This window comes from Notothenia rossii, assembly GCF_949606895.1.
Source record: "Notothenia rossii genome assembly, chromosome: 6".
NCBI classification, from domain to species: Eukaryota; Metazoa; Chordata; class Actinopteri; order Perciformes; family Nototheniidae; genus Notothenia; species Notothenia rossii.
In genome coordinates this window covers 56,333,736-56,357,498 of record NC_136909.1, presented here as the reverse complement: position 1 = coordinate 56,357,498, position 23,763 = coordinate 56,333,736, and the positions used below count along the sequence as shown (strand labels likewise).

The following is a 23,763-nucleotide window of genomic DNA, read 5'->3' as shown; positions in this document are numbered from 1 at the left end:
GCCTCATCAGGACAAAGGTGGGGAAATCCAATTCCCCTGACTGACAGAGGTCTCTGCGACACTTTCATACATTCAATATGAATAATAATGTTCTTTTGTGTCATAAAGAGCTTACAACAACCTACTATTGGACTTCAAATCAACCACATACTATGGATATCATTAAGAAACTGTAGGGATATGGGCTTGTGTAACCGTCACACATTTTAATTGACACAGAGACACTACAACTACAGCTGGAGCTCATTTCCACTGTGGCAGTGCACCCCCCAGACCAGCTGTAGGTCACAGGGTCTGGGTGAGGGGCTATGAAGCTACCAAATGGAGTTTAAATGCCCTTACTACTTTATAAGCTATCATACAGGAACGTCTTTAGTCTACTCTTAAAATGGAGAGTACCTCCCAAATCCCTCCACAAACAGGAAACTGGTCTACAGAAGCTGAAGGCTCTGTACTTTTGGAGACTCTTATCACTAATAACCCAGCATGCTGGGAACCTAGTGGGGTTTTAGGCTACTATGAGCTATTTAAGGTACGATGGTGCCTGAACATTGGTGCCTGAACATTAAGGACTTTGTAGGCTAGGAGAAGGATTTTAATCTGTTTTCTGTATTGTATAGGGAGTATGTGCAGATATGCTAATACAGGAGTAATATGATCTCTTTCCTAGATCTTATCAATTCATGTTCCACAGAATTTGTAATCAACTCTCATGATCTCGGTTAGTATGTAATATTTCATGTTTTATTTTGAAATATAATTTCTCTCTTTGTCTTGTCTGGTTAACTTCCTGTCTGTGCTTTTTGCTGCCTTTGTAACCTGCCTTGATTCTTTCCAGCTGTGTGTGACCCCCCTGCTGCCCGCGTGTCTGTACCTGCCCTCAGCTGGGTCTCATGTAATTAGTCCGTCAATATATATGCCTAAGTGCCCGTTGTCAGTCTTTGGGTGTTTCTCAATGTCGAGGACGTTTCCTTGGTAGGACATGTCTTCCGAGTCACTTGCTTCAGAAGCGAGGCAAGAATCCTTTCTAGCCTTGGAAAATGAAGAATGGTGGAACAGGCTAACAGGTGTGCGTCATTTGAGAGGCCCCACCTTAAATGGAGCGTGATTTCCCGCCAAATATTTGAAATTGGTCCGTGCGCAAAGCATTGTGGGGATTTTAAGACCGCGGAGGATATACATGTGCAGCCTCGAAATTTCCCGCAACGAAGGACGCCGGCCTTGGTAGAATTCCAAGTATGCTGGACATGGAACAGTCCTTCGCAGGACTCGATGACGTAGCATCCTTGAAATAGTGTCTCTGGAGGAGCCTTCCTCGACATTGAGAAACACCCAGAGTTTCCATCTGGTTCCTGGTTCCCTGTGTTCCTGTCAACGTTCCTTCCATTGTTCTTCGAGCTCCCTGGACTGTTTTTCTTTTCTTGTTTTCCTCTACCGTGCCTGGTTCTTCTGTTTTTGTGTGAAACTGCTTATGTATATCAGCTTTTGGTTATAAATACCTGCCGTCCTCTTTTTCACTGCTTTTGGGTCCATGGATGGTGCCACACCTGACAAACTGAGTCTAAATGGATGTTTTTGACAGGCGGATAAGTGAGGAATTGCAATAATCTAGCCTTAAAGTAATAAATAGAATACTCCTAGCTGAATGTACACACACAGAGAGGTCCACACTCACCCACACAGCCCTGGCTTCCCGGGGCCTCCTGTAGCCCTGCTCACAGAGGCAGCGGAAAGACCCCAGCCGGTTCTCACAGAAGCCGTGAGGGCCACACAGAGTGTCGTTGAGCCCACACTCATCTATATCTGAAGAGCAGAGAAACACGGCCAACACATGTCAAATGCTTTGTTTCATTCCTTTTAGGTATCATAATAGTCTTGTTTCTCTAAGATCATGTTTTCACTAAGTTATATCAACATCTGTTTAAGAAATGCAGCCTAATTGTTTGCAAAACACAGAGCTTTTCCTTTGTTTTTCTTATATATTCCTTCTTATTAAACACACACACACACACACACACACACACACACACACACACACACACACACACACACACACACACACACACACACACACACACACACACACACACACACACACACACACACACACACACACACACACACACACACACACACACACACACACACACACACACACACACACACACACACACACACACACACACACCACCACCACCCCACCCCCTTCCTCGTCTAGACAGCCAGCTCAAAGGCTTCCGTCTGTTTCTTCTCCTCTCTTTTCTCTCCATTTTCTTTGCAGGCAGGAAATGGCATTAAACAGCTCTGGCACAGGGGCAGCTCTGCTGTCATCCTGCAAAAAATATGAGCAGCATGCTATATGCGTAAGAACTTCAAGACTTTTTTCATAAAAGGCAGAAATTAAGGGACGTGCTAGATGCAGACTATGTTAAAAGAAGAAAGAAAGACACTTTCTGTGTTGTGTGGTTGTACATTGTGAAAAGGTAATGTGTGGTATATTTATTAAGGCGTTTTATAAGATGGAATATTCATCAAAATGTGTGAAAAATAAAAGAACGTCCTTTAAACTGAGATAAATGACACAAATAAAACCTCTTCTTGCAGTGAGAAAATGAATCATTCTCACTTATATCGACAAGCAACATATTCGTACTAGAGGACAAGATTATTACACAGTGCGTTATCACAATGGCAATAATGACCTTTTTATTATGTTCACTATGTTTGTTTAGCCTGTTAGCATGGTTACATTTAGGAATGGCTTTAGTTTTCGCTCATAACTTGAGGATAATACTGCATTAAAATTTAGAGGATTCACAATGTCATTAAGAAATATTTTGTGGAGACAATGAATGTTTATACCAAATTGTATACTGACAACAGTTGTTCAGACATTTCACTAAAAAACACCAATTCCAAACTCATTGTGTAAAAACCAAATAGTTAGGGAACACTAGAGTGCTTAGGGTTAATCTCTGTGAATGAATGTAGCACACTTTATGACAATCTATGTCACGAATCAATGAGCTACCCTGTTGAACTGGGTGGCATGTTCCTTCATTACAATGAACAAAGACTAGTACATTTTGACTCAATCCCACATAATCTTTCCCTCCCCCACAAATACTCACTACAGCACCATGTGGAATAATCTCCCAAACAAATGCACTGAATCTCCTGTTTGATTACAGTTTGATTCAAACTGCAGTGGCCAGCTTTAAAAGGCAAATAAGAAAGTTAAGTAGAAAATGACTTGCATCTGAGTGCCACATGCAGCAGTGAACACTGAAAGACACATTGTTGGGTTTGATCTTTTCAAGGGGTTTGTTGACAAATAAATATAAAATTACATAATTGAAGACATGTGTGCTACTGAATGATCATTACTTTTGGTCAGCATCAACATGTTAACGATTTAAGCACATGTGTCTACTGCAGTAAAATGTTGTTGAATCCACTACATTTCCTAATTAATGTCACTTCTACAATCTGTTTTAAGGGAAATATGAAAATACAGAGGAGAAGCTGTGTGTGTGTGTGTGTGTGTGTGTGTGTGTGTGTGTGTGTGTGTGTGTGTGTGTGTGTGTGTGTGTGTGTGTGTGTGTGTGTGTGTGTGTGTGTGTGTGTGTGTGTGTGTGTGTGTGTGTGTGTGTGTAGGTGAATGCATGTTTGTTTTTTCTTTTCTTTTGTAGTAGCATCTTACCGTCACAGGAGGGCGTGTGGATGCTGGCACTGAACCCGCTCTCGCACACACACAGATAGGACCCCTCTGTGTTGAGACACTCCGCGTGGGGGGAGCAGAGTTCTGGTTCATCCACACACTCATCAACATCTGGAAGCATAGAGACTGAAGACACTGAGAGGTGTTTATGTTTGTGTGTGTTTGTTTATCCTTCCAAGCAGCAGTATACACACAGTAACATCTGAATCCAGGGGGGTAGACTACGAAACACAGCCAGGCTTTCTCAGCTGGCTGGACAAAACTAAAACTCCTGATCAGAGATAACAGCAAAGCTGCTTGGTTTGGTGCATCATCATAATCATGAACCGCATGAAAGCTATCAATTGCCGCCTATTTACGCCATATAAGAATTACAAAAAAAATCACATCATAACTGAACCTGTTACTTCAAATAAAAGAGGAAATTGGAAGAAATGTACAAATCGTGTACATTCAAGAAAAATGTATTTAATTTACCACTCGATGCAATCTGTGCCCCCCGTTTATTTCTAACTGCCATCCTACAGTTCCTGATCTTTAAATGTCTCACCTGAGCAGCGGGTGCCGTTGACCTGCCGGTACCCCCGGGGGCAGGAGCAGGTGTAGGACCCCATGTTGTTCACACACTCCCCCCCGGACTCACAGGGCCGGGCTTCTTCTAAACACTCATCCATATCTGGAAAACACACATATCATGTTGTGAGTGTTGTTTTCAGGTTGAAATTATTTAAGCTCTAAATATTATACCGTATATAATAAGATCATAAGAAAGGATGTGTTGATTATGGGGACCAATGAAGTCTGGACAAATGACTTAAATTACCTGTTATTACATTTTAGTATGGAGGACCACAAGTGTCACTGAAATGGTTATAAAACATTCTAATAACTAATATATTGTTATTGGACAATAAAAGCTGTGGGAAAATGTATAGAAAATACCAAAAAGCCTGATATGAAACTGAAACCTAACTAAAATCTGAGAATTAGGTTATCTCTGCATTCTTTTGTGTTTTTTAATAATTCTCACATATTTTGAATTGTATGTAAGTTAATCACCCATTAATATAGCTATACGATTAATCTGTAAAATATTTGAATAATTATTGATTTATGTATCAATTGATTCAATATTTATCAGTTTTTATTATTTAATTTGATATCAAATACATTTCATATGGAGAGAAAAAAGCGCAGTTAGTGCAATCACGTGTACCTTGTCAGTTAAAATCACAGACTTTGAGAAATAATACTAATATAAATATGTATTATTATTATTATTATTATTATTATTATTAACTGTTCTATTTCTTAATGAGTTAAATCTTACACATTTTTACTCATAATTTAGTTTTGTCCTTAAAATGTTGTTGGAACTACACTTCATACCATCACAATCGTCTCCAGCCAAAGACCCTCTGAAGCCGGGGCCACAGTGGCAGAGGAAGGACCCCTCAGTGTTCTGGCAGTGGCCCCGGGTGCAGGTCTGCTGGTCCTGGCACTCATCTAGGTCTAGAGAACACAAACAACAGAACAACTTTATAACATGAGCAGAAAGCATAGGATGTTCATTCGGTAGATATATAATGTGCTCAAAGCAGTACAGAAAGTTTTATTAGTATATTAATAGAAGTTGGTTGCTGTAAATACAATTTGAAAAAACCCCAAAGAGGACTTGTACAACAACTGACTGCAACGTGTTCTCAAACCCCCAGTGCTGTGGTTCATAGTGTAAATGCTAGACAGGGCAGAGATAATCAAACTAAATGCTAACTTATTCATGTTAAATAGGTAAGCACTTCAGATAAACACAGGCAGAAAAATGAGCGTCACATATTTAAATTGTTCAATATTATCTTGATATACAATGGCAGTATTGAGGTGCCTTACAATTCAAACATGGCACTTAAATCCACTGTAGAGTAAAGATGGAACCATAACTACTTGTTCCAGATCCATAAGTTGGGTAAGCTCTAGGGTAAATCTGAAAATGTGCTCAAGTGTTTGTGTGGCATGAAGAATGTACAAACCCAGAGATTAATGTCTCCAGTTTGATCAAGAGGGAGAGACATGAACAAAAAGTTCCTAACAAAGTCCTTTTGGTAGAACAACTCAAAAGGTTTTGAATGGTAAAGCCACCATGTCATTCATGGAAACGCTGCCCAGACTTAAAGCAAGTTTATGAGGTAACAACTCCTTTTTATGGCACTTGATATTTGCAGTTATTACACAGTTCATATTTATAGGGTTACTCTGAGCAGCAGAGTATGTGATCAACAGCTGAATCCCTGAGGCTTAACGTGAGTCTGTGATGACTCCAGCTCTGTAGCATGTTCCAGCTGAACGATGACTCAGTCACCATTGGGTGGTGGGAATCCTCATTTTAGTAGCTTTTATTTTTTCTGTAATTAACGATAAATTGAAATTAATTATTTGTATTTCTTAAAGGAGGACTAAAACTTGACTACCTTAGCAGATGTAAATGAAATGGAAACCTCCAATTCAAGAGCATAATGATAGGTTTGCTTTTTGTTCTATAGGTTTTTGTGCATGTAAATGGTATGCAAAGGCTAACATCTCTGTGTTCCCTCCAGAGGGAGTTGCTCTCCCACACACTCCTCCCCCCTAGCCTGAAACGCCTCCATTCGACTCCTGTGTTAGTGTGTTTACATCCGGAACAAAGTGACATCACTACAAAACACTAGCTAGCGCTCCAACATATTTAACGTGATAGGCTAAGGGGCGGGACATCTCTAAGCGATTGACCAATCACAACAGCCTTCTGTTGTGTTGGTCTTCAACCTTCCTAAATTCTCCCACACCACGCCGCTCCTACGCTCCCTTCACTGGCTTCCGGTAACTGCTAGAATCCACTTCAAGACACTGGTACTTGCGTACCATGCTGCGAATGGATCTGGCCCTTCCTACATCCAGGACATGGTTAACCATACACCCCAGCACGTGCACTCCGCTCTGCATCAGCTCGCTGCACCCGCACTGCGAGGGGGACCCAAGTTCCCATCAGCAAAAACACATGGGTTTGCTATCCTGGCTACAAAATGGTGGAATGAGCTCCCCATTGAAATCAGGACAGCAGAAAGCTTACACATCTTCCGGCGCAGACTGAAAACTCATCTCTTTCGACTCCACTTCGAGCGATAGAATTACTAACAAAGCACTTATATACTAATAAAGGGCTGGCTTATCTAAAGCCAGTTGAGTAGCACTTGAAATGTTTGGCTCTATGAAACCTGATGTACTTATATGATTCTGTTTTCTTCAAGTTTGTACTTTGTTGGTCGAACGCACTTATTGTAAATCGCTTTGGATAAAAGCGTCAGCTAAATGCAATGTAATGTAATGTAATGTAACAGCGCCAGCCAGCTAACCAATCAGAGCTTTTTGAACATTAGAGAATGGAGACATGTCCCAGTAGAGGCACTAGATAATGATATGAACCTGAAAATGATCAGAATATGTCCTCTTTCAGATGTATTCCAAGTCAAGAAATAAAGAAAAATCATAATGGCGGTATGAGGTCTGCGAATAAAAAAGCAAAAAGAAGCCAATGCTGTACTATAGAGTTAACTTTATTATAATAAATCCAGGACAGGAGAACAAGAAGCCCCTTTATGACTGACATAAGCATGCTTTGGAACTACTTTAGATTGTACACACACACACACACACACACACACACACACACACACACACACACACACACACACACACACACACACACACACACACACACACACACACACACACACACACACACACACACACACACACACACACACACACACACACACACACACACACACACACACACACACACACACACACACACACACACACACACACACACACACACACACACACACACACACACACACACACTTGACATTACCCTCAGTTTGGCAGTTTCATGTGAACATCTGTGAGCAGGGGTTATTACCTTCTAAAAAGGACTGCATGGCATAATTATTCCCTCTCTCACCAACCACCACTCCCTGCCACCATCCTGAGGCTGGTGCATGGTGTCTGAACAGTCAGAACCTCACAGCTCACCATGTATCACATGGGACACAGAGCAGCTAACTACTGAAGAGGAGGGATGGGGACACCTTCCAAGAAGATATGGGCCCATTCTACATGTTCTTTGGAATTGTTTATTAGTTTAATTGCTTGATTGGCACAGTATTTTATTCTGAATTTGTTTCCTGGGCTGATTTCTGCATGTGTTGACGGCTAGACATTACTCACCATGGAGTTAGGATATAATGTAATCTTGGAATGGTGCAATAAATTCAAAGCTCTACTTTCAGAGCAGTTAAAACGAAACCACATGGGCTTTGACCTGGCTACCCATGTCAATTGCTTCATCTAAAAAATGCAGCTCAATTTAAAAGTAGCAGTATGGTATTGGTATGTTTTCAAATACAGGGGAGCTGGGATCCCCTGAAGGAGGCATCACAGAACATCCCAGAAAGCCTCACTTAAGAGCTTTACGAGAACTCTAAAACACTGCATGACTGTTAAATGTTGTTGTGAAACTTTTATAAACTGTTGTTTTTCTTTCATATGTGTTTTAACCCTGTAATGAATGAAAACCGTACAAACTGTCATGGTCACGAGGGTTCTGCAGGGGTAGACTAAAAATCTTACCAGAACATAATTGGTACTGTACCCATCAACCAGGCAGTCAGTGTCAGTGATATCGGTGGAGTGAGGGGCTGCACAGAGCCCACTGGAGAAGGCCAATATCAAACCAGCCACAGCCTGTTCACGTTGCTTCGTCTGCAGCAATACAGTAGTGTTCGCTGTCATATATATTTGTATCTGTCTGATGCATTTCTGCCGTTAAACCTGCAGCTTTGACTGAATGGTGGTTTTCACCCCATCAAAAGTACATATTTAAATAGCATCAGTGCAGAGTCAAATATGTATGGTAGGAAAGTGGTTGACGTTGAACCAGATGGTAAAGATGTTTTCAGGATTCCAAAAAATGTCTGAAACTCCTACTGAGCGTGGTTTTGTATCGATCGTATTAATAGATATCTCGGTTGCAATATCCATCATTATAAAACTGTTAAAGTCCTAATCTGATCCCTCATCCTCCGCAGTTGAGAAGAAGACATTTTAATCGAGCTCTGGGGAAACAGTCATCAGGCCTGTTTGCTCTCACAGACCGTAATTCAGTATTATTTTGGTGGGTGGGGAAAGCTACGTTGGAATGGCAGGAAACCGCTTAATGACAGAGTGCCTTGAATTTATATCCCAATAAGTGGAACAAGTGCAAGCGCTCATAACGGTGTGGTCAGCGGCTCCTCCAAGATTCCACTGATTTATAATTCTATTAGCGTGCGCTTGCAGAGTTTATGTTTGACCAGGTGTTTCACCAAGGTCTGACCACACAGGCTGTGGCTGTGCAGGGCTCACAAAGTGTCCTCATGCTTGATGCTGCATCTAGTTTTGACATGACATGTGCATGTTTGTGCTAATCCTAGCAGAGGGACTGAAGCGGTCAATCTCGAGTGGTGGAGTGAATACACATTTTTGTAGACCGACACGAAAATTAGCATTGCAACGGGATTTTTGCACTGGATTTTAAAATATTGCAGAAAATGAGCTCTGTGGCAAACAGACATTTATTATACTAAAACATTTTGTTCAGCAGGATAAACTCCCCACGATAAGACCACTTTGTTATTTATGAATCGCCAGAAATAAAAAGCTAACGCTAAGCTGCATACGCGATAAAAAGGCTCTGTGCTGGCATTGTGTTTCTGAGGAGAGAACCATTTAGCCTGACTAGGCGTAAGCGCTACCCTCGGCGTCGCCATCAAATTATTCAAACTTTGACGTAGTTACGGCTGACCTTTGGAAGTGCAACCAATCAGAAAACAGCTGTACGTACTACGTAGAGGTGCAAGCCAGCAGAGTAGGTAACCATAGGAACGAAACACAACTAGCTGTTTTAAAGGCTCAATATTTTATCATCTCATGACAATTGACTCAAGTATTGGGGCTAGTATTGTTTCTATTTTGTGTATGTACAATGATGCAAGAGAAAGAGAGAAAAGTAGTGTGCATATAAAATAGTCTTTCAAAGAAGCATCAAAATATGCTTTTGCATGAGTTGAGGGCTCTTACCTAAACAACTAGTCCCCTCTTCATCCATGAGGAATCCCTCCGGACACACACACAGGAAACTGCCCTCTGTGTTCTCGCAGCGACCGCCAACACAAGAGGGCGGGCTCTCCAAACACTCATCTACATCTGATCCGAGCACACAACATGGGATAAAATCAGTACACAACTGAATAATCAATGCCTTAAAGACGTTTATCTCCATAATTGTAACAAAAAAAGTATACATTCATACATTAAAATAAAATGTCTAAATTATACTATTAGTAATACAGAGATAAACCTGTGAATGGGGAGATACTTTACTTAGCCAACAGAAGAAGGTGTTATAATAATCAATGAGTTGAACTTACAGGAAACTCCATATTTCTTCTGAATCGCTGAATGCTGGCTTGTAAAGAAATGTAAATAATGTTCGTACCAACTACTCTTTGTGTCGAAAGTAGAGTTATTAGGTCCAATACAACATAGCTCTGAGCTTCAGGTAAAACCACTGTTCCCCGCTCCCATCCATCACTGCATTCAAAATGTGTTATTATCCAGCCCAACTTGCATAAATTGACATGGACATGCGCCAGATGACCTTTGACCTCAGTGACTTGCTTCGCAAACTGTAACCTCACCTACACAGGTGGTTTGGGCGTCATCCAGGCGGTACCCCTCATCACAGTGGCAGGTGTATCCCTCCGCTGTGTTGTAGCAGATCCCCTGGCCACAGATAAAAGGGCTGATCTGGCACTCGTCTACCTCTGAGGCAGGAGAGAGGCAGAGCAGAGGATTAATACAGCAGCAGGGTAACTAATAACCTATCCCTCAAAACACTACACAGAGCCGGAAGCAAAACATACCCATCATGTACCACAATTTAGCTGCTTCATAGAAAACACCATGTTCAGAACATATTTAATAATGTGACACCTTGGTTTCATGTATTGATCTTTGTCATGACACTTTAACAAAGCCAACCAGTTTCCATGTTTTCCTTTATTTAAGCTGGCTTCTCACAGCATCAAGTTGAACTTTTATGAACTTTAACCTAAACATGTATAGAGCAGAGGAAACAGAGGGGGAAATAATACGTTTTTTTCCTGATTTATAACTTTAGCGATTAGCTCGCAAGCTGAAGTAGTTCAACTGAGATTCAGCCACCATCTAGTTCATGACAAAACATGGATACATTCCGTGGTGCTTCATTCTCTTAGACCCAGGCTGCGTCTCACTTCGGTTATTTTTCATTTCCTCGCTCCTCGGGCTCGGTATCACTGGAAGTAGATTTTTCTGTGCCATCTTGAGTAGCGTCCCAGTTGCCTTATTTGTGCCGGAGGACCGAGGACCGAGGATCGAGGAGCGATAACGGAGGAGCGATAATCGAGGAACCACCAGACCATCCTCCGGTGAAATCCTCAGACACTCGCCCCGCCCCCTTACTGTGTATCGCTCACTGATTGGACGATGCAGAGCACGCACTGATCTGTTGCTTCTTGACATGAGAGCAGAAGCCTGTACTACGAAGCTGGTTCAACCTAACCTGGATATGTTTGAGTTAGCCGGTTGGCCTAATCCAAAACATACGCGCTCTCGCTAAACTGTACTACGACGCGGGTTATCAAGTGGATTGCTCTAGCCAGCCATGTTCTATCTAGTTAGGTGCACGTTCACATGAAAGGGGTGGTATTTGGAGCATTCGACCAATCACAAACATGGAGAAGCGTACTGACAGCGCAAAAGTCAACTATAATATTAGACAAATATGAAGATGTTAAACTTTAAACATCCATGACTTAAACACTTTATCCAGGATAAAAGACACATAGCTGCACACAGCTGAATACAGCTGGTAACAGAACAATTGTTTGAATGCGTACATTAACAGGTTTATGATATCACTGCCCCGTCTAAGACACGAGTGGATCTGACTTTAATTACATTTGACTCAAGTGTTTCGTCAACTTAATGTGTTGCTTAAAATAATACTTCTGCATACAGTATGTTACACTGTAAGTGCACGGCCAGATACGGCTCAAGAAGCTGACACAGATAAATAAATATATGATACATTATGATGTGATATGCCGCGGACTGTAGGTACTGTTACTTTGATCCGGTTACTTATGTTGTGGCAGATATTTAAGTAAGCTTTCTTAACGCGAATGTTATAATAGTCAGATTGCTCTGAAGATGGGAGGTGATATTCTATTAATGTTCACATTCACACAGCCGGTGATTTTTGCTGGCCGTCTTTCATGCAACGGCAGTTTAAACTGTATTTCCTTTCTCCTGTAATATGACTTCATCGCTTTAAACTCCGCACACTGAGCTCTGATTGGTCAGCAGGCAGTGCTTTCACTGACTTGAGCTCTTAGCCTGCAACCTAACCTGCTCTGGGGCAGGTTAGCCGCTCAGCATAAGTTACCATGGAGATCTAGCCCGCTAAAAAGAGAACCAGCATCGTATGACCGGAAACCCCGAGTTTTCACTGAAGTTAGCTCGCCAAGCGAAAATCCTGCTTCGTAGTACAGGCCTCAGTTTCCCAGCGGAGTGAAGAAAATACATGAAACTCATGAGAGTCACTCCTCAGTTTATACTGTGTGTTGTTTCAATTAATGTATCATTTAGTTACAAATATGTGATATATCTGAACAACAAAGTGGTCAAAAATAATTTTATTCATTTATTGGAAACATTTTCATGATCGCTTTTTTCGTTTTACATTTTCATTTATTGTCATTTCCATTCAGTCAGTCATTAAGTACTATTTAAAATGTTAATTTGCTACATATCCAAACAAACAAACAAAGTGTGCAATCCAATGAATGTTAATCTAACTGGGTTTTGATAGATAACATATCTCTTTTTCTTCTCTCAATTATTTTATTTCTATTGTGCACTCTAATCAATATTAATCCAACTAATGTTCACTTATACATTTTAAGATTGGCGTTATATCTTTTTTGAGAATGAGTTCTTATTTTATTTAATATATTGGGGTCTACAACAGATGATACAAATGTTTGTGTCAGTAAATGTGTACTAACAATGGCGGGAGTGTGTGTGAAAATAATGGGGACAGAGCTGCTGTCAGACGAACAGCTGTGCAGCTTCATCACAAACGGACGTCGCTTCACGTGACGCTCCGGAGCAAAGGATGTCCCATTGCTCTTAAAACTATTTCCCTGCTTCTCGTGGTTTCCTTGCGTCTCTCCATGCTTCCTTGGTGGGAGGGACTAAACGCAGGGAAACGACGCAAGTGAGGGACGCAAGGATTTAATTTAACCGAAGTGAGATGCAGCCCAAGTATCGATGAGTAGATCTGTATTGAGACATAGTTTACCAATATTGAACGTCATATAATACTTCCATCCATCAATCAAATCCATCAGATTATGATGAAAGTCCCAAAAATAGCTAAAGCTAAGATTTTTGTTAAATTACTAAATATTAAAAGGTCCCATGTCATGCTTTTCCGGTTATTACCCGTCCCCTTGTGTGTTATGAAGGTTTTTCTGCATGTAAACGGTCTGCAGAGTCAAAACCCTCAAAATACACCCTGTAGCGAGTAAAACTCTAACAGAGAAAATACCTCCCCAAAACGCCTCGTTGGTGAAACGTCATCATCCATTTGATTCTTCCGGGTACGTGCTTACGAAAGCACGCACCCGGAACTAAATGGGCCAATCCGTGGAGCCGTTACGTCTGCGGAGCCGTTACGTTAAGCCCCCGCTGATTGGTCCAAATTGACCAATCCACACACACACACACTCAGTGCAGGCAGCTCTGCTGATTTCTGCTCCCTGGCTGCAGGCTGATAACAGACAGTTGGGATCGTGGCGAAATTCTCTCTGCAGACCCATTCTCACAGCGTTTATCAACCTTTTTCTTACTCAATATCAAGCTACACTTATTGTTTTTACTTCGGTTGTGACTTTGTGTGTGCTCAGGGTGAGTTTGGCTGTGTTTGGCTGTGTATCGCTAAACAAGGAAACCACACCTCCATGGAGCTCAGCACGATTCACAACGTGAACCAACCAATCAGAGCACACTGTGCTCACAGGGAGGGTGGGGGCTGGAGCTATTGGAGCTACAACGAGCCGTTAAAGGCAGAGAGTGAAATTCAGTGAATACACGTAGTTTACAGAGATGCTGTATGAGAAACCAAAGTGATTTTGGAAAATTGCACAATATAAATCTATTCTAGTAGACCTCAACAATGGAATTATGATCAGTGGAAATGGCCATGAAATGGGACCTTTAACACATACAAATGACTTAAAGGTCACCTATTATGCAAAATCCAAATTTTCACTTCTTTTATACATCAACATGTGTCCCCTCTGTGTAAAGAGATTCTGAACGTTTCAGGAACAAAGATTTGCTCACTTTTTGTCCTGATCCATTTATATAAAAAATTTAAAATGAGCTGATCAGATTTTGGCCACTTTATGATGTCATAACGATGTTTTGGCTTGTGTAACCATTAGCCAATCACCACCCCCCCCCCCCCCCCACCTGATCACCTGAATCTCCTCCTAGAGCCCCATTGTGTTCTTTTTAACCAAATATCTCTCAGAGGGGCGTGGGGAGGGGCTCCTTATTTTCATCTAAAGTATACAGACATAGAATCAGCACTTTTGAAACAGGGATGAAACAGAGGGGATTATGGGATGCTACAATGATCTGTTTGGTATTTCGAGCCAATCACTTCAGAGACATGTTTTGTATATATCTGAGACCTGTAATTTACTGATGAAAAACAGTATAATAGGGGACCTTTCAAATGAACCCTAAAGAATAAAGAAGAGACGGTAGAGAACAACTACCGTAGCTTATTTGGAAAGGAAGAAATATGGCTACCAACAACTTCTGTCATTTGAACGAGGCTCTTGGTACACCAACATTTGCTAACTGTAACACTATCACAGAATGAATGATGGAGTTTTGTCTTTAGATGTGGTCATATTGCTAAATATATCAGAGTCCTGCAGCAGAGGAGACAGACGAATCTGTGTGTCAATTATTCTTATAACACCTTTTTAGCCAGTGACCTGTCAGGAACTCAGTGAGACTCGGGACACACCAAGGACACGAGTGGTTCAGATATGTTTGTGTACAACCTGCAAGTATAGCTCATTTTATATATACCTGTTTAAGAGGGTGGCTCAGCTATCACCTGTTACTTACCTCAGAATAAAACTCTAAAAACAGAGCAGAATATACCACAGCAAAAGAAAAAAAGAGAAGTCTCACCAGCGGACTGTGTGGGAGCGATGCCCTGTCCGGCGTTAGACGGGAGGATCTCCACTGGGGCGGGCGGAGAGCTCCTCTCAACAACCTCTACCAAATCAAAAAACACAGTTATTTTAAATTAAGTCAACATGTGTTTTCCATCAAACATGGTACTTTTTCTACTCAAAAAATTAGGCCAAGGTGCAGTCTCAGCAGATGAGTTTTCAGTCTTCAACAGAAGATGTGTTTCTGCTGTCCTGTTCCATCAGCAGCAGTTTTTAGAACAAAATGTGATGATAATGACATCAAAAGAGAATGACCAGACTCCTTCAAAGGAATGAGAACCAGAATACTTCACTACCATGCCGAAGGGCGGCGCTGAATATTCTGCATGGTATAACTGCATTCTAATATTATAATAAATATAAGTTGAAATCACCTTCAAACATATTACTTTGTAGGTAGTTATTACTTTGTTATTGTGCTTTTTCACTGCTTATCCTGAAGCAGCTTCCCACACACATCTCAAACTTCCCTGTATGCATTCTTAATGAATCTCCCTTGTTTCTCTCGGTCCAGTTTGCCAATTGATGACAGACATGTTGGATGTTTCTTGTTTGAAAAGTGTAGTACTGTTTTTTTTTTTACATCCGTGATGATTAGGTAAACCTATATACTATATTATATAAATAATAATCTATGATCTATATACATTAAACCTATCTTTTTCCAATATTTCAGATTTCAAAAATATGGCAGCTCCACCAGTAAAGGAGCTCCACTATTCCAAAAGCATACGTTTAGCTTGAAAAGATCAAAACAAATATATGTCTGCAAACGGGAATAAAACATAAATAAAGGAACATAATAATGAGTAGCTTCTAATGCCAGTGTAAGCCACAGTACAGGGGATCTTTTAGGATTTCAGACTAATCATCAGAACCCTCAGCAGTCTCGACTGCTTCTCTTCATACTTCAGTTAGCATTTTACTACACGTTGGCTAAAATGTGTGCTATTGTTAGCATTCTACAATTTCAGCACAACTGGACCTGAGGACAGTTGAGTCAGACAGAGTGATCTGAGCTCGACTAGCTGTGTGTGAGATGTCCTAAACTGCCTGACACAGCACAAAGTTTAGAGTGTAGTGAAGCAGACACCTGGGTAGGCTGCCTCCATCTTGACAGTGGAAACACCTGGAGACAGCTGGGGCAGGATGGGCTCAACTACTGGCCTATCGCTAACAGGAACTAGCGGCTCCTTCAACGACAAGACACAGACAATAAAACCAAATGGACAAGGTCAACAGAACACTGTTTTCATTTCTTCAGTCCATTATTCAGCTTTGCACACTGCTTCTGTCATGCATTCCAGGCGCAGTACTATGAAGCAGATTAGCATTTAGTGCATAAACAGTGAAATAAGAAACAGCTCAGCGAGAAAACCAGAGAACAAATAAGCCACTTGTGCAGAAACTTCAGTCTGGATTTAATTCTCTATCTGTTTTCTGTACTAACGTTAACATAAACACATTGAAGGTTTACACATTGCCAAGTGCTGACCAGCTCAGAGTCATGCAGCAACGTTGCTGACTTCATGCAGAATTCATTATGCAGCTCCTTAGCAGCTGTGATTGTCTGTGAGCATGCAAACTGCCTCTACTTTCTTAAAGCTCCAAACCTACCTGCTCTGGTGCAGTTGTTGCTACTGACCACGGAAAAGAAAAACAAAACATTTTAATCTAAGTTTGTAACATAATATACTGTGTGACGCTATCTTGGGTAGGTGGGTTGTATCTATCTTTTTCTCCACTGCATACACTGTATGTCAATGATGGTAGGGGAAAGAACAGACTCACCCTACCATCAACACAGAAAGCCTTTCTTAGTGGGTATATGGCACATACATGCATATCAAGTAGATTTTCAACCCAGTCTCACGGCATTTCGTGTTATAGTCAACATTTAATCTATTTATTCGTGTTCACCATCACGATTTCCCCCCTTTTTCTTGTCACACAGAACGACTTTAAAAGCAATGTATTTCTATTGGTAGAGTGTTTCGTGCGTGCACCACGTCTTTTTGTCCGTTTGGGTCTTGGAAGACCTGAAGCTGTGTGGTTCATAAAAACATTTTCTTGCTCAATATCAAGCCACCATTATTGTTTTTATTTTAAATTGTATAATGTCTGACTTTTTTTGCCGTCCGTGAGGAAAAGAAATGGGGCTCAGAATACTGACAGCTGTATTTATTCAATATTTGTTCCTTCTAATTTGTTATTCTTTTCTAAATAACACTGTTATTTACTCAACAATAACACACAATTATCCTTGTTTTTATTTATTTGTTTAATTCTATGATATCTGGCTTTTTTGCCTTCCGTTGAATTTCAAAATAAAGTCACCGGAAACAGACGTAGGCGATACACACCCACTGAACTGATCACCCAAGATCCTCAGCTATGGTTGAAGCTCGGTGATTGGATGTTTTAACCGCAATGCACATTGGGATATGGTGGTTATGCGCTATGAAATCCGAAAAAAGAAAAAAAAAGAAAAGAAGAAAATAATACTTTAATCCGAGTGTGCTTGCTTTTCTCTTTGAAAGTCATCACATAACGGCATTGCAATACACGGTTCGGCTGCATTAAATATTACACATCTGCCGTAGTTCTTTATTTATAGAGCACTGATTAGAAGACTACTAGACAAACATGAGGAAGTGCCGGCAAAACTGAAAACGTAAATATATCAGCATGCGTACAAATGGCGAATTACTGAGTTTAGGCACGTTAATAACGTTTTAATGAAGTTGACTACAGTATATTCATATTTGTCAGTGCTTTCATGTCAATTCGGCGAACATAAACATAAATGATCGTGGTGAAGATGATGATTAAATTAGGATTAAAAATCGGTAGTGACAGCTGCTGAATTTCCTCCCGTCGGATGTGATATAAAAACAAATCGATTATTTTTGTAGTTGTAAACTCAAGTGGATGAAACTACATTTATGAGTGCTTTCATGTCAATTCAGCAAACATATGATATATTAAATGATCGTGAGGATGATGATTTAAAAATCGTTTGTTTGAGCCGGTCTGCATTTCCTGATGAAAAAACAAACCGATGCTTTTTGTAGTTGTAGTACACCAACATGGATTAAACGTGTGTTTTTTTTACCACAATGTTGGGGAAATTAATGGATAAAATGCACGTATTATGATTAGTATTATTATTATTATTCCGACTCCGACCGGGACACTAGGTCCACCGTTTCCCCGCAGCGAGGCTCCCCCCGTTGACAGTTTACTTGGGCTGGGCTGGGTGCAGTGGCAGACTGGCCATCGGGACAAATCCCGATGGGCCGGTACCGAAGTTGGCCGGTCGGATAAGTCACTAGCACATCCCCCACTACCCCGTTGACAATTTACTAGCGTTACCGAAGTGGGCCGGTCGAGAGTCCCGGGCTGATTTTTAGTCCCAGTCCACCACTGGCTACATGACCGTATTATCGCCCATATTGACGCACCTAATTCCTAAACTTTTAACAGATACAACATAAACCGATCCTTCAGTCTCATATGAGCTCTCAGACACGTTCAAAATTAAACTGTCATCGCTGTCTGAGCTTGCTGCTGTGTGCGCCATCGTGCGTTTACATGCAGATGCTGGGATCCTGAACGGTGCAGCTGGAGCGCTTGGCCCGCAATGACATCACACATAATTTGGCGGGATTTGAAGAAGAAAAAAATCCAGAATATGCTCAACATTGAAGGGCAGATTAATGGTTATCAAAGTACAAATATCCAAAATCAGTTCAGCAACGGTTTTCAAGGGGACAATATTTGCTCAAATTGATGGGTTTGGATGATGGGGGAAATTCGTGTCACAGGCTCTTTAAATGACGGATATACCTTTCTGTTTGTGATGTTTTACAAATCAGACATTAATGTGTAGAAGTAAAACATGTCAAGTGATATTGCAATATCCTGTACAATTATGAGAAAACATGAATAAAACTACACATCTTCAGATGTTATACATACATAAGTGTCCTACACTAATAATACAAAGTATAATTTGTTGTGTTAACACTTTAAACTTGACCGTTTTGTAACCCGCACCCCCTAGTGGTTAAAGCACGTTATTGAATTTTGTTGTTGAATATGTTATATTTGATGAAAAAAATATTAAGAGTACTTACAAAATAGGGGGAAAGTAGAAGGTCAATGATAGAAATATAGAATATAAAAAAGTCAAGAAGATACTGTAAGTGATCTCTACAGTAAAACAGTTTAGCGCAGGATGTACAAAGATATTAATAAGAGGATGTGCAAAACAGACAAGCTAATAAGGCTTTATTTAAACATTAAAGAATACTTTAGGTTAAGGTCTTCTTTCAAATAAGAAAAAATCATTGGGGGTATCTACAGATAAATATTAAGCCTGACAAAGTACTAATATATTGCTTTCCTGCAATGTTAACTATGTTGTAGCACTTATTTTAACTGATATTATACACATTAATTATACTCTTATAGTATATAGTATAAGAAATATGCACAATATGACAGTTTAATGGTGGAGATAGATGTCTTTTAATGCACTGATAAGGAACCTGCGACCCAAGTTTTTCATTCATTGCATAACTACACCATAGTTGCGTATATAATATGTCAATAAATCTTTGAAAATCTTGAAATCTTGAAAAGGATGTGCAAAATAGCCATTATACAGTCTTCAATTAACTATTAGAATAACGAGTAATGAATATACTTTATAGGGATCTGCAGATAAATGTTTAGTCTTCTCAAGCACCAACTATCAAATATCTCTCCTGATTGTTGGCACTTTCGTAGAATTTTACTCAGGTGTAACTAAAGTCTGATTTAAGGGTTGTTTATATTTCACATCATTAACCAGAATTTGCAAAGTAACTAAAATAAATGTAGTAGAGTAAAAATACCAGGTTAACATCTGAATGGTAGTGGAGTAGAATTAAGTAACAATGAGCTGTCATGTGGGTATTAATGCTGCCAATTATGGACACAAGCGATTTTCACCCATTTATTAATTATATGTTTTACATTTGATAACACCAATGTGTTTCTTACCCCCTAAACATCCAGGGGTGTAGACAGTTTAATACTGGCAACTTCTAATTGTGGAAAAAAACCTTTTGCAGTGTGGTGCCCTCAGTATTACAATGCCCTAAAAGAACATTTGCGACATTAAGCAGTTCAGGTATTTATAGATCTTATTCATGAGCGATGATAAAAAAAGGATTGTGAGATTGATGGCAAGTTATAAGCGTAAGCTGTTGTGATTCAAGCTCTTTATTCATATTAGAAATAATTGGCATAATTGACATTAACCTGTTTAGCCCTGAGCCTGTTTTTCAGGTCTCAGGCTCGAAAATGACATTTCCAGAACAAATGACCATAACTACACTTCTAAAAGGGGGAAATTAATCATCTTTTTCCTCAAAGTATTGATAAACCTGTGAGTTGGATGTAGAAAATTCAGAATCAATATGTTTTTTATTTTAAAGAAAATTCAGATTGAACATAGTGAAAAACTGTAAATTATAGTGTCCGTCCAAAAATTCTTTTTTAATTATAGTGAAAACTACCCTTGGATGATGGTAAGGTAGACTAAACACTTTAGGAATCCAAAGTACAACATAATAAGTACCTTGTATCAAGATGGAAATGGCCCTTTTTACCGTTTCTCTGGAACCCATTGGTCGATTTTGGTGATTGACATCTCTTTTTGACCCTTAGAGCCAATATAATCGAAGGGGAATTTCCCCATACACACACACCTTACCATTGAGAAATGAGAGCTATGTGCACGCAGTTTTGCATGAGAGCGAACCTATCTCTCGCTCTGACATCTGGAAACGGAAAAGCAGGTTTATTGCTTATGGATGATCAGAAATCATTTCAAAGGGACACAGACACATTGGGTTAACCTATGGATTAACTTCAGCAGCCTTTTTCATCGTTTTAATGCCATTTAAGACCACTTTTGACCAGACTACGACACATTTTGCCATTTTTAGCTACCTAGCGCCACAAGTTTTGATGTCTGTTCTTGTTAATATCTTCGCAAGTTCTTATCATGGAGTGATAATGTAGGTACCGATCGATTCTGTGTCTTCTCACGATGCTAATCGATCAGTTGGACGTGCATTTTTCCGCTCGTGGCTAATTCAGAGGCAGAGCGTTAGCTTTGTGGGTTTAAAAAAAAAAAAAAAAAAAGATCAGTTAGCTGAGTTTCTTCCCGTTACAAGGATATAAAACATTCATAGTTTATTGAATATTAAGATGCCCTCAGACGCTGTTTCCTGCAGATGACGCTTTTTTCCCCCCGGTATCGGGGGGCCGTGTAGAATAGGTTAACCAAAAAATGGGGTTTGTCAAATGGTCGGCCTCCTCGATGTTTTGGGCGTGACACACTGGTGTGAGAGTTCTTGATGTGCACTGAAGGGATCGCATTTCCCAGGAATTACATGTAGAAGGGATATCCAGGAGAAGCTGGAAGAAATGTCTTTATGAAAAGATGTGTGCGCTCTTTGCCTCACTCAGGTGCTGTTGCATCCCTGACTGCGAAAAATATGGGTCTGCCATCATTCCTATCTTGTTAAACTGTATTTAACACTTAACGCTTAACAACAAACACACAAGCATCTAGCTTGCGCTACACATACCCCCCCTCCAGAACTACCATCTATAGTAATTTACTCCCACTGCTTTATTACATGGATTTGTGAATATACCATTATACTAAACTAACTGAAATGCACCAGTAAAGTTCCATGGTCGAGACTCACCTGGTATAAACTCTTCTGGCTTCCCAAAGGCCTCCACTGGTCTCTCTTGGGTGGGCAGGGGCTGAGGAGGAATCTCAATGGGCTCCTGGTTGATGGTGATTGGCTTATTGACAGGCGGATTGGGTAGAACAGTGTAGCCCATCCCACCGGGACAGATGTCTTTGAACTTAGCTATGAAATAAAAAATAAAAGAGAAATAGATGTGGTTTTAAGTACATACAAACACATGAGATGCAAAATGTTCAGAGTGTGTTTTGCATCCTCTCTCAAAAGCAATACAAAACAATCCCATAGGAAAAATCCTGATAGAAAAGAGACAGCCAGCATCACCATGGAAATATCTGATTGCTGCTGGAAAAACACAGTTTATTGACACACACACACACACACACACACACACACACACACACACACACACACACACACACACACACACACACACACACACACACACACACACACACACACACACACACACACACACACACACACACACACACACACACACACACACACACACACACACACACACACACACACACACACACACACACACACACACACACACACACACACACACACACACACACACACACACACACACACACACACACACACACACACACACACAGTGTTTAACCTGAATGATTAATCAGGATGATTTGCTCTGTCCATCCCTGAAGTGAAAGAGCAGTAAGCAGGCAAAAGAGCCTTTTCCTATCATATCTCCTTCTTATGGAATAACCTCCTCATGGACTGCCGACTGTCCCTCCTCCACACCAATATCACCCCAACAGGGTCTCTGTATCTTAACAGGAAATGACGGATGGGTTTCATTCAAAACAAAAGGCCCAGTAAGTAACTGTATCTTGTTTATTTAATAGGGTTCCCACGGTATTTATTGCATCATATTACATCATTGTTACATTATACATTCATTCGTTATGATGAAATGTATTTTTCTTTAAAGCCTCTCACATGGAATGTGTTTTTATCAAAGCCTCCACCTTTATACTGATGATGTTTGTCTGGTTTCAACATCCATCAAAAAACGGTTTCTTTTGCCTTAGCAGCAAAAAATTATAAAAATAATTCTTCAAAAAAGCATGTCAACCTTTTCTTCTGCAACAAAACATGTTTTTTCTGTATACAAAATGTATATAAATAATTGGTACTGAATGGTCTTTATGTTGTAGCAGATGTATAGCTCCATTGCAGATCAAATAAGCATCCTGTTTTAATACTTTAAAATTACAAATGAAACCCTGACACATACCTCAACCACAGCCCTGCCCAACACTGCTCTGCTACCCTGCGACTGTTGGCCCTCGCAGAGAAACCAACCCAGTCTCACAAAAAAACGTGTAATAACTACGTTGGTCCACAACGTAGGACGTATTATTTCTACAAAAACGCCTCTGAAATTGTAAGATCCCTACGTTTTTTTTCACCATTCATTCCAATGGCTATTTCACGTGATCTTCACATTTCTCCCTGCAGAAAAAAAAAACATGGCCGAACTTCGTTTTATTCTCGGTGTAAAATGCCTATTTTAAAGTTAGTTTGGCCATTAAAATGCGTTTTGATGTCATTTAATGCGAGAAATATGAGTTGTTATTTCAGATTATGTGTGCAGTGGATGTACATGATCTTTCGTTTGCTAGTTATTATGAAGATTACTTCAGGAAATTGTGTCTATACAACGTTTTCATTGTTACCAAGGTGGTTGCTAGGGACGCTGCTATCGATATTATTTCTGTTATGTTGTGTAAAATGGTTTTATCTTTATTGCTACCCCCTTCCCCGTCAATGTTGGTCCACAGCGCAAACG

At 40.3% G+C, this 23,763-nt stretch overlaps 1 protein-coding gene across 1 annotated transcript in view; it reads right to left on the bottom strand.

The window, feature by feature from the left end:
- The window catches only part of ltbp1 (latent transforming growth factor beta binding protein 1), a 210,354-nt gene that overhangs the window by 26,652 nt on the left and 159,939 nt on the right, over nucleotides 1–23,763 (bottom strand). The window contains 11 exon segments of the mRNA XM_079689263.1: nucleotides 1,676–1,703; nucleotides 1,709–1,803; nucleotides 3,704–3,832; nucleotides 4,272–4,397; nucleotides 5,111–5,233; nucleotides 9,878–10,003; nucleotides 10,498–10,623; nucleotides 15,119–15,205; nucleotides 16,256–16,355; nucleotides 16,780–16,802; nucleotides 21,933–22,103. Coding sequence (XP_079545389.1) covers nucleotides 1,676–1,703; nucleotides 1,709–1,803; nucleotides 3,704–3,832; nucleotides 4,272–4,397; nucleotides 5,111–5,233; nucleotides 9,878–10,003; nucleotides 10,498–10,623; nucleotides 15,119–15,205; nucleotides 16,256–16,355; nucleotides 16,780–16,802; nucleotides 21,933–22,103 — 1,134 coding nt within the window.